General features: G+C 33.1%; 1 protein-coding gene across 1 annotated transcript; it reads right to left on the reverse strand.

Annotated features, from left to right (window-relative positions):
* Positions 1 to 1,228: 1,228 nt before the first annotated feature.
* LOC147409343 (uncharacterized) lies at positions 1,229 to 6,037 on the reverse strand. Its single transcript, XM_086427855.1, has 4 exons — positions 5,810 to 6,037; positions 4,996 to 5,698; positions 4,688 to 4,878; positions 1,229 to 2,015 (listed from the first exon to the last, which is right to left on the reverse strand). The coding sequence occupies exons 2-4, from the start codon at positions 5,243 to 5,245 to the stop codon at positions 1,896 to 1,898; spliced, it is 561 nt and encodes a 186-aa protein (XP_086283981.1). The 5' UTR covers positions 5,246 to 5,698; positions 5,810 to 6,037; the 3' UTR covers positions 1,229 to 1,895.
* Positions 6,038 to 11,841: the final 5,804 nt, after the last annotated feature.

The following is an 11,841-nucleotide window of genomic DNA, read 5'->3' on the forward strand; positions in this document are numbered from 1 at the left end:
CCGTAATGGTTTTAATTATACAATATGGATCTATGTTTCAAATTTGACAAACTTTGAAGAATTGCCACCAGCCTTATAAGCTCAACTTCCTCCATAACTGTTCTATTTTACACCATTCCGATCATGCAAGTTTTACATTTATAATCCCCAGTAATGTGACCCAAGTAAACTATTAATTATCGGTTCATGTACCTTTATATATATTTAACTATATAAATTTGTATTTCCAACAAATTAAAAGATAAATGATCTGATTTTTACAAAATGAATGTATTGATATTTATATTAGTGATATGATATTTGTGAGTCTGTTTTCAAGAGTAGTGAAAGTTCATTTTCTCAAATTGGAAAGAAATTTTCAGTTCCTTAACAGAAATTATACAATTTGTGTTACAATTTTAAATTTTGGTTAATAAGCATAAATTCAAAACGGCAATAAAGCCTTATCCCAAGTATTTGGGATTAACTAGACATCTTATTCCTCCATCCCAAGCCAAGATTTATATATCCATCCATATTCTGTTGGTTCTTCCTCCATTTTTTCCAAAAAATACAAAAACTCCCAACTTGAGATTATACTCAATTTCCATTAAATGAATGCAAAACATCTCACATTTATTATCCTTTTTTCTTTGATTAGGGATCAGGAAGGTGTTCTGATCCTATCCAAGGTCAGGTGGCACCCAATTTTATACCGTGTGACATTTTTGTGATCACTAACATGTGATCCATCCCTTGGTGAATCTACACACAAAAGATCAATCTGAATGATTTCTAATCATTGGATTTAAACTCTTTTTGAGAGCTTAGATCTAGTGGATGCAAGTTATCAAACACTGATCATCGATAGGTAGGTTTACCTAGGGATGGACCACACATATCTATACAGTCAGTGCATCTCAAAATATGCCATGTGGCATAAAACTGAATGCCACCTGGACTTGGTAGAAACAGGACAATGTTTGGATCCCTACTCTTTTTCTTTTGGTCGGTATCCCTCATTTATTATCCATTGCAGCTAGTCTTTCATTTTCTCCATCTCTAGAACACTCAATTTATTACCATTATGCTTCTCTACTACCCATACATTCAACTCCACACATTAATCATACAATCATTACTTAAAAATTTTAAATTTTAGTTTGACTCAACCACACTACTCTGATTCCATTTGCATACTTACATTCTTCTACTTAGTTTATCTTTATCATAAGGTACTCCGTTACGGCTCAATAATTATCTTAAAAAAAGTGTAGGGTATTCATATCTAATTACATGCCGAAGTTTGATAAAAGAGCAGATCCATATACACGTTCACAATCACTGTTTAATCCAGTGCACTTTACCTAGAAGGACAGATATATACCAGCATCGAGTCTCACACTAGCAACAAGAACCTACATCTATTTAATATGGGCGGTTTTTCACAGGCCCTAAAAAGAGTCAAATATTGTGTCAAGTATTTTTTCAATGTATGGGTTAGAGGTTTTGGAATAGACTAACATTTTGTGAGGATGATCTCTATTTTGAAAAATCAGTTCATCTTCACCAAAAATCAGTTCATTCCGAAACTTCTAACCCCTATTTTGACAAATATTTCACACAATGTTTGGCTCTCTTTAGGGCCTCTAAAGTCTAAACGCTTTGCAGTTAATATTTATCTAATCTAAATATCTAAATAAGAAAAAAAGAGAAAAGTAGAGGACAACGTGAGGACCAGAAAAGTTAAAAGAAGAACAAAGTGATAGAAAAAGATAAAAAAGAAAGCGGGAGAAAAGCGGGATTGGTTTTTTGTTTTATTCGTGGAAGGAGGAGACACTGGTGGGGTAGGGAGACAAAGAAGAGTAAGTAGTAGTAGTAGTAGTGGTAGTAGTGGGGGTGGGGTCTCTCTCTGCTCAGTTTCCAACCTCTTCGATGCTCTGTAAGGCTGGTTTCCATTGCCCACCACCACCTTGATAATGTTGCTGCCTTCCCACCCTACTGCCGCTGCTGCTACTGCTTAGTCGATGGCCCTCCTACGTGAAAAAACCAAAATAAAATTATGAAAAGTGCGGAACCTTGTCATCACATATCACTTTACTAAAAAAAAACAAGACAAAGAGTCCAGCTCATTATTGAAGATATATATATATATATATATCTCCTCCCACACCCCCTGAATTATGGATTGTAAGCATTCAAGACAGGCTCAACGGTGGGGTACAACGTCACGCTCTAAAAATGTAGTAAATTGGAATTTATTTAGAGAGCTGCTATTGACACCCAACTTCTACTTATAACACCAAACTTGCTTAAATTATTTATCACCCTATTAAAACACTCTTCAGGCAATACAAGGGTTTGGCTCAAATTATAATCTTAACATTATAACAATTTGTAGTTGTATACAATTATGATTAGGTTCACAGAAAATCCTTAAAAGAAAAAACAAAAACAAAACATGAGAACTTTTATGGGTACCCAGACTTTTACTTATTCTCAACAGTTCACTTATTTTTAACCAGCGTAATAAGTAAAAGTTGGGTGCCAATAACAATTCTCTTTATTTATTTAGAGAGCTGCTATTGGAACCCCAACATTTACTTGTCACACCCCAATTAAAAAATAAGGGAATATATAAAAGTAAAAAAAAAAAAATTTCTTTTGAATTTTGAGGGTTTAGGATTTTATCCAAATCTAACCATAATTGTAAATAACTATTGAAATTGTTTGAACTAATGTAGTGTTTTGTGAAGTTATGGTTATAATTTGAAATAAATCTTACTGATGTTTGAATAGTGTTTTAATTTTTAATCGGGATGTGATCATGGTTTTTAAACTCGTCCGAGATCGAGACGTATCGTCCGAGTTAACTCGGTATCAGAGCTGAACGAGACCAACTCACAAAGTGATTTTTTTGACCGAGTTTTACATCTCATGTACAATTTTTCGAGTTATCTCACGAGACGTCTCAAACGTATCGAAAAACTCGTCCGAGACGACTCGGTATCGAAGCTGAACGAGACGAGACACGATACCGAGTTTAAAAGCCATGGATGTGATAAGTAGTTTAAAAAATTGAAGTGTAATAAGCGAAATTTGAAGTATCCGAAGCATGAGAATCACTATTTTTAACTTTAAGAACAAAGATGGTCCTCAAGTCTCCACTGCAGATAACATAACATCACACGTCCCATCGACTCATCAATCACAACCGTTCATTGGTAAGACCCCAGACCACCTTGAGGACCAGTAACAACGCAGTTGCCCCTTATATAAAATAAAAATAAATAAAAAAGGACATAGAACATGCTGAAGTCTGTAAAGGACATATGTTGATGTGGAGGTGCGCATGGAACATATAGATGGGTTTCTTCGAGATACGAGTGAAAAAATCAATGGTTCTGTGCGCACCTCTACGTCAGCCAGACTTAAGATTCCTGACTCTACATTTTCGTTTGGGTATTGCGATGAGGTAAGACCGCATTGTACGAAGTTTCGACAGGTTCCTTCTTTTGAGAGTTGAGACTGAGAGGGGCCAGGGGATAAGAATGGTAACTCGACGTGACTCGATAAAATACTCATTTTCTTCCTTTAAATTATAACTTTTCACCTTGAAAACACATGCCTAGTGATCTTGGTAAATGCTATTACCTAAAGTGGACTTCCATCACATATGTCCTCTACAAATCAAATAACCATGGTTTGTAGTCGAATGACACGTGTGTATGTTAGCATGAAGATGAAGGGGACCACCCGCCTCGCCCAAAAGTCTGAAGCCGATAAAGACGTTTAGGGGCCTAAATCTTCAAAGCTGTTATTGGACCCCCATATTTTTACCTAGTACACTCCATTAGAAAATACAGAAGAAAAAAAATGTGCAAAAGTTGGGATGTCTCTCCCATTTCTTTTTATTGGGTTTAGGATTTTAAAGGAATCTAATCCGATTGCAAACTACTAAAATTGTTTGATCGGATGCTATAATGTTTTGTATTGTTGAGATTATAATATAAATTAAATTATTAATATTTAATTAGGATGTGAAATAATTCAAGAAATTAGTGTGTAATAAGTAAAAGTTGGGGGGTGCTAGTAGCAGCTCTGTAAGTCTTTTATCTAAGGCTCAATAGTCAAAACGTTGGACTACAATATTTAATTGACCTCATTCCCGCTCCATTTTACGAGAAATGCACGTCTTATACTTAAAAAAAAAAAAAGAAATGCACGTCTTATTATTTCCAGTGACGAGATTTGATGTGTCGCTTCAGAATTCTGTCCTTTAAAATTTAAATATGTGTCGTCCTAGAGTAACATTTGAAATGTACATCGATTCTCGCATTGCTGACGTGGAGGTAAATATAATCATAGATGACTTTCACTCGTATCTCGATGAAAAGCATCTATTGTTCCGTACATACATCCATGTCAGCGATGTGCATATTAATGTTACTTCAGCATTTTCCATTAAATATAGAATTTTTTTTTTAAATTTATATAGAAGAAAAGGACCAAATTGTCCTACTCCCAGTCTCCTATGTAGCAGTGTGTCTAGGGAGAAAAGAACAGGAGAAGTTGAGTTTTATTCTGAGTCTTCAACTCAAAGTTCTCGGTTCACACGGAAATTTTGGACTACCAGAAAACAAGGTCTAAATAACCAAACTAACCTTCTAAGTTTCAATAATTTACTGAAAAAAAAAAAAAAACTTACCTTAATAACCGAGTTCGAGATCTTCAAATCCAAAGACGGCTTCGGATCCCTAACTTTCCTCTTCTCCAAATCCGAAGACGGCTTTGAATCACCTGTGTCTTTTCTATTCTCTACAACACTATTCTTTCCTGTCTCCTTAAGCAATCTCCCAAGTTTCACGCACTTCTTCGCAGCGAACTCTTTCAATACCTCTGAATAAACAAAACAAAGTAAATCAAACAAAAAATACAGGGGATAAAACCGTAATTTAAAAATAAATAAATAAAAACGTAAGAAAAACAGTTCTTTGTTTCAATGTTTCGTTATACCTTCGAAGCTGATAAGGCGATAAACCTGACCAATATGGAGAGTATCATCTGGTCGAAGAAGCTTCAACCTCTTTAATGGCTTACCGTTCTCGGATTTGGCCGTTGGAGATGTGATAATAAGAGCCACATAGTGACCTGGATATGAAGTCATCACTTCGTTAACGCTTACAGACCAGTAGATCCGCTGAATCTTGCATCCTGGATGTAGAATCACAACCGTCGATGCTTCTGCTGCTTGACAATTCCCCATCTCTTCTTTCGCCAAACAGATCTGATCGTTCTCCCTTATATTTTTTTCTTTTTTTCAACAACTCAGACAGAAAGATAGTTCTTGAAAATAGGTTCCACGAGAAACCAGTCGTTCTATCTTCCAACTTTAAATTCTAAGTTTTTGTTTTTGAAGATTTAAAGCGTTCTGACTTCCAACGTAGATCTATGATCTCGTTTACGGTTTCCTTCTGGAGTTTATGAGATCTACTAATAACTTGTATTAATATATATTGGATTCCTTTTTCGCCATTAATGAGGCAACGATGGTTCTTCTACAAATTTCTTCTAGTTTCGCGAAATAGTGCAAGAGAAATCCGTGGAACTCGAAGAGACCGAATCGAGAATCGAGCAACCGAAAAAACTTTAGAAACTGAGAAATTTCCGCCCTTCTAAAATATTTGAAGCTCAAATTTCAAAATATCTGGATCATCAACTAGTAAAAACAAACAAGACGAATATAAGAACTGAATCTAGTAACGAAGAATTGAAATAAAAACAAAAAAAAGAACTATAAGATCAGATTGGAAGTAATATTGTCACTCACTCTGCTTGAAGATCTGAAGAACAGAGTTTAACTGAAATCAGAAACAAAAGAGTGTCTTCTAGGGTTTTGAGAGAGAGAAACAACGACGAAAGACTTATCTTGTATTGTTAGCTGAGAAAGCGTTAATACGAATCAGAGGTGTTCGATCCGCCAACCACCTGCGCGTAACCAGGTTGAAAGCGAAAGAGGAGAGAGAGTGGGGTCCATCTTTTCATTTATTCTTATTTTTTATGACGAAAATAATCTATAAAGAGCGATGCCCTTTCAGCCTTTGCTTTACTACGCAATTTATAAAGAAAGAAAGAAACCGTACCCCATTTGTCAATAATATTTCGTCGTTTTCAAATTGATGACATCACTTGACCTTGGTCTTCTATAATAGATTAATATAAAATGATCTCAATACCCTCATCTTTAACTACTGCTCAATTCTTACTCTAATCTTTCTCTTTTCATCATGCTTTTTGAAATTTTAATCTCGTCGTGCCACCTATGAGTATATTTTAAGAATCAGGTTGATTAAAATTTTGATTGGGTATCCTACTTTGATTGTATCAATTTTCACATTTTACATCCAAATGTTATCTGATTTTAGAATTTGAATCCCTAATTGGTGACGTGTAGGACTCATCATGGGTGTAGTGAGATGGTAAGACACTAGTAGGATCTTGCCCCTCTAATCATGTGTTCGATCCTCCTAACTTACCTAACAAAGGATTGTGTGGATCGGACTCGGATCAATGTCCAGTGGACTAATCTGTCGGATAAGTCCCAATGGATTATGGACTGGGCACAAGGCCAGATATGATACCAAGGCCTGTTGTCTATGGCAATATCATTGTATAAAATAAAAAAAAGTTAGTATAATACGACTCTATTAATTTTAATGAATTATACGATTATGATACATTAGAGGGTGTTCAATGTTGGGAATGCTTCTACAATTTTGTACAAGGGAATCTATGTCTTCCACCCTTCCTCAAGACAAAATCGTCTAATTCAGAATCTTAGACTTATCAATCGAACAAATGACTTCATCGCTTAATTGCTCTTGGGAGTGTACTTCGCTAGGATATCCTATCTACTATTGAATCATATAGTGTGATTCTCACTTATTTCTAAAATCTTTACATTGTATGATAGATATCTTATAATATATTATAACCTAAATTTTATGGTCTCTTCTCAAAAAAAATATTTTATTTGATTTGAAGCAGATAAAATAATAAGGGTATTAAGGTCTTTTTCGAATTAATATTTTAAAAAAGACAGGTGTGGTCATTTCATTATTTTAAAGACAAAGGAGTATCTTAAGTATTCATCCAGGGGGCATGACACTGTAATATTTAAGAGTTAGAACCCAGTTTCGAAGTTTGAACTGGTTAAAGAATTAATAAAGTAACCAATAAGGTTAACAGCTGACGTGGACACAAATTCAAACGTGATTTTAAAGAAGATTTGAGATTCCCAATTTCTAATGAAGATTTATTTGGGTCCACATTTACCATAAAAAAAGGGCCGGCGATGGTTCGTGTGTGTGTGTGTGTGTGATGAAGCTAATATCCGACTTGTACACAAATTTTAAGTATATATATCTTTTTGTGAATATGATGTAAAATCTTAATATTTTTATTATATTTATTCTAAATTTACTATGTTAAATTCAGATAAACGAATAATCAAGTTGGATATGATCCATATCATATCTAACCCTAAAAATATTTAAATAAAAATAATTACGAATAAATTTATCCAAATTCTTAATCGAATAAAAAATTTATACCCATATCTAAATAACTTGAATAAGATGAGCCGCTCTTTATACTAATATTAAGTTGACATGTATACACCTATAATTGAAAATAAGAGAAACATTTTCCTTACAATTTAGTAAGAATTCAACTCTTACTAATAGTCGTTGAACTCAAACAGATTATCAAATTGGCCATCCAACATCACAACCCTCTAAGATTCATGAAAAATTCTATTAAAATATATATTTAAAAATTTTTCTTTTGAACTTTATCTAAAGTTTTGAAAATTGACGATGAGCTCCCACCAAACTCTCAAATTTAAAATAAAAAATTTGATAAAAAATATATTTTTTTTAAATTTATAGAATTTTATCTTCTGCAAGTCTATGGCATTGGATCTTATTTTTGAATTTCACAAGGTGAGCTCCACGGCCCTTCGTAAGGTTAGACTTCCTCTAAAAGATAATTATTAAAAAATAATAATAATAATAATAATTGGACCCAATTGTTCTGACTCAGCAAAGGCGCCTTTTTATCAGACCGGGCAAAATGGTTCACGCTCAGTCAGGTGTATGACCATATTGAGGTGGGTCCCACTTGATTAATAATGCTGTCTACTTCGATGGAATTTTCCCGGCCAAAATACAAAGTGAGTCTGTGGTCCATAAAGAGTCATGTTGCGCTTGCAGACGTGGAGACGATCGTTATATGAGAGTTAATTTTGATGGAGAGATTTATCCAATAAGACTCCATCATATATGTGTCAAAAGTTATGCTACTATACATGTAGGAATATAATTTGGGTCCAACGCATGGACCTCACTATCTCAATTATGGATGAGACAGCTTTTTATTGATCCTCCTTTATATTATAGAACTTTTGTTGTTCTTTTTCTTAATTCAATTATTGTGTTCTATGTAAAACTTCCACGATGAAGTCAGTTATCAAATTTTGACAGAATTTATCTACGAGTCCTCGTTAAATTGATCCAATAATTCAAGTCGACTTGATATTGATGGAAGATGATTGAACTAAATGTTATCCCTCACTATATTATTCAATGTGCCATCTTTAATCGTTGCAAGATCAATAGAAATAGAGGTAATTCAAGGAAATTCCTAAAACAAAGGCAAAAGATCAATAAAACGTGTCATAAGTTATCTATTTAGGGAATTAGGATATAGAATTCTACTAATTATATATGATATTGTAAATCTGATTTAAGCATAAAAAAAATTCTTGATAGGTATTATCGTGATTCCATGAGTTGAAGAAAATTGACTATATTGGAGATCCGACCTCTTCAATTGATGGTAAAATCTCCTACAATATGTATTGATAAAAATAACAGAAATTTAGGGAATTAATGTTAATTTTTATTCTTGCGAACAATCAATGGAAGCTAATGAGCTCAAAAATACCAAAAATAAACATAATAATATATTTTAATTAATTGAAAAGTAATGAAATACATTTTTCTTTATCGTGATTTACAATAAAATAAATTATAACATAATTGAGTAGAGCATGTTGCTCCCCATCTTCTACACACACACACACACGGGCATATCATTTTTCATCTCTCATGTAACAATAAAATTAAATTCTTCATCTCCATCAAAGACACGCAATTGGTAATCCGATTCAATACATCTATGGTGATATCAAATAAAAATGATCGATGTTTTCGACTACAACCAACAATCACATTATGGCATAATGACATTCATATTATATAATCAATCACACGTTCTTTCTTCAACGGAATATGCGATTGTGAGAGGGTATTAAAGTATTAGTTATGTTATAATTTATTTTGAATAATTAGGGTATATTTTATCAAAGTGTATTGAGTTATACTGGATCATGTTTATAATTAGGGTAGTTATATAACCACATGTATCCACCTCTCCTCTTTAATAAGAAATTCATTCCAAAATCAATTGAACTGGGTTTTTCAGTTAATAAGAAATTTATCACCCTCAATGCCCAATCTAACTTCTAGAAATCAGCCATACGTAGACAATGGTACGATGATTATGGCCAAATCAACTAAACTCATTACTTGGTCTGCATCTGTGCATGAGCTTCGAACATGTAAAATGATTTGTTACTAATTCAATCACTTATGGGCCATAAAATGTATGACTTTTCTAACCTCATATTTGTCGAGGCTCTCTATGAAACCCATATTTCCTAGATATTAGTGCAACTAATTTAGTATTTTTCCATCTCTACCTCTAATTTTCTTCCCACCTTGGCCATCGATCTGTGGTTAGAAAACTCAAGTTTTTGTTCTTTTTAACTTCAGATTTAGTTGCATTTCCTCGGACAAGATATTATCCCACACAAACATAGAAATTAAAAAAAAAAAAAACCCATTTTTATAAGGAGGCGTTCAAGGGTCAAATACAAAATCAAACATTTTTCAATATATGCGATAAAAGCTTCTAACTGGGTGACTATGCCCACGCACCCACCCATCGGACCCATTCCATCTTGAATCATGCATGGGTTTCTTTGGTTTGGGAAAGGATGACTACCTCTTGGAGCCAAGACATAAGTTCAAGTAAGCCTCTTTAATCTAATTTAGAATAAAACACTCTTTCACTTTTCACTCGTGATTTGGCATAATTACCCTTTAATATTTTGATAATTGCATTTACCTCCCTTATAATTATCTAACGGGCCCACTTACCTCCCTTCCATCAACTTGTTGTCGACAAAAGAGTTAAAAATTGATTTTTATTCTATATAAAGATCATTTTACCTTAATTTTTTAAAATGTTATTAATTTTTATAAACAAAAATATTAGAGGGTCAACATGGAATTATACCAAACTAAAGGGGGTCAAAGTTTAATTTATCCTTTGATATGGAGAACGAATTTACTGGTAAGAAATTTCTGTGCTGATGAACCAATGGCATTGCACCATGTGTATTTGAAAAGCAAACAGATTGGTTTTATAATACACATGGCATCAGGCCATTGGTTCATCAGTTTAACACATAAATTTCTTAACAACAAATTCGTATTTTCTAACACGTAACTCAAGTTTATGTCTAAAACTTATCGTTAAATGCACATTAAATTAGTTCACAAAATCAGTGTTTTAAAAATCGGATCAAATTGACCGTCTCGATTTTCTATAAAAATTGATCTGATTTTTAATGAATCATTACTTAATCAAGAATTGTCTATTATTTTTAAATCGATGGCTCAACCGTTCAAACCTACTCTTGAAATTTTTTCAACGATTCTCTCTTTTGCAGAATTAAAAAATTGATCTATCGTTAATCTATTTTAGACTTTTAGTATCAAATAAATATAAAAACCTATTAAAATTAAAATTTTAACAAATAAAATCTGTAAATTTTCAAAATCATGTATTTTTATTTTTTAGGGACTTTAAATAAATAAAAAAAACATTCTTAATTAAATCAAATCTCAAACTTTCTTTAAGGCTTTAATTCCATATTTTGCTTTGATTCCATTGATGTTATTCATCAATTAATGTTTCTTCTACAAAGAATGTTAATTTTTGAGTATTCTTATAGAGTTAAATAATGAAATTTAGTGTCTTAAATCTTATATTTTATTTATTTATCATGTACTAATTTTTTGAATTCTCTATTTTAGCATGCATTTTTTTCATTATTTACATTTTTATATATAATTGTTTAATTTATAGAAATCGGTTTGACCGATTTGAAGCTCAGTTGGATCCTAATTCGAGTAATTGAGCAAAATTTTGGTTCGATCGTCAATCTGATTTTTAAAGCATTGCACAAAATTTCAACATATTTTGTGGTTCATAATTTCTCCAAAAGTTCATTTGAAGTTGAAAAACTTGAGATGTCCATTTAATAATTATTTTAGGTTAACTTTTTGTACAATTAGTTTTGTTAGAATAGACAAATTAATCCAACCAGTAAGTAAGCTTAGGAAATCTAAGCAAACACACGCATGCAAAGTGATACAAGAAGGCAATGGTGAGCAATTAGATTAATATGGTGGCAACTTACAGGACAACACAGAGTTCATGGGCTTGATAATAGGCAATTTGTACGCCTGGGACACGGTATGGGAAGCCCACCACATGTATGGTGAAAGTTGTACTTAGGCACCAAATCAACAACCCTCCTTCAAGTGTATAAACCACGAACGGTTGGCTCAATGGCAATTTCGGATTGATAAGCGGTTAATGCCCGCAAGTCTTGAGTTCAATACCCATTATGAGCATTAATTCCTCAGGGCCACCTGCAAGGGCGCACCC

Source organism: Akebia trifoliata, chromosome 2 (genome assembly GCF_017979445.1).
Source record: "Akebia trifoliata isolate Shusen 1 chromosome 2, ASM1797944v1, whole genome shotgun sequence".
Classification (NCBI taxonomy): domain Eukaryota; kingdom Viridiplantae; phylum Streptophyta; class Magnoliopsida; order Ranunculales; family Lardizabalaceae; genus Akebia; species Akebia trifoliata.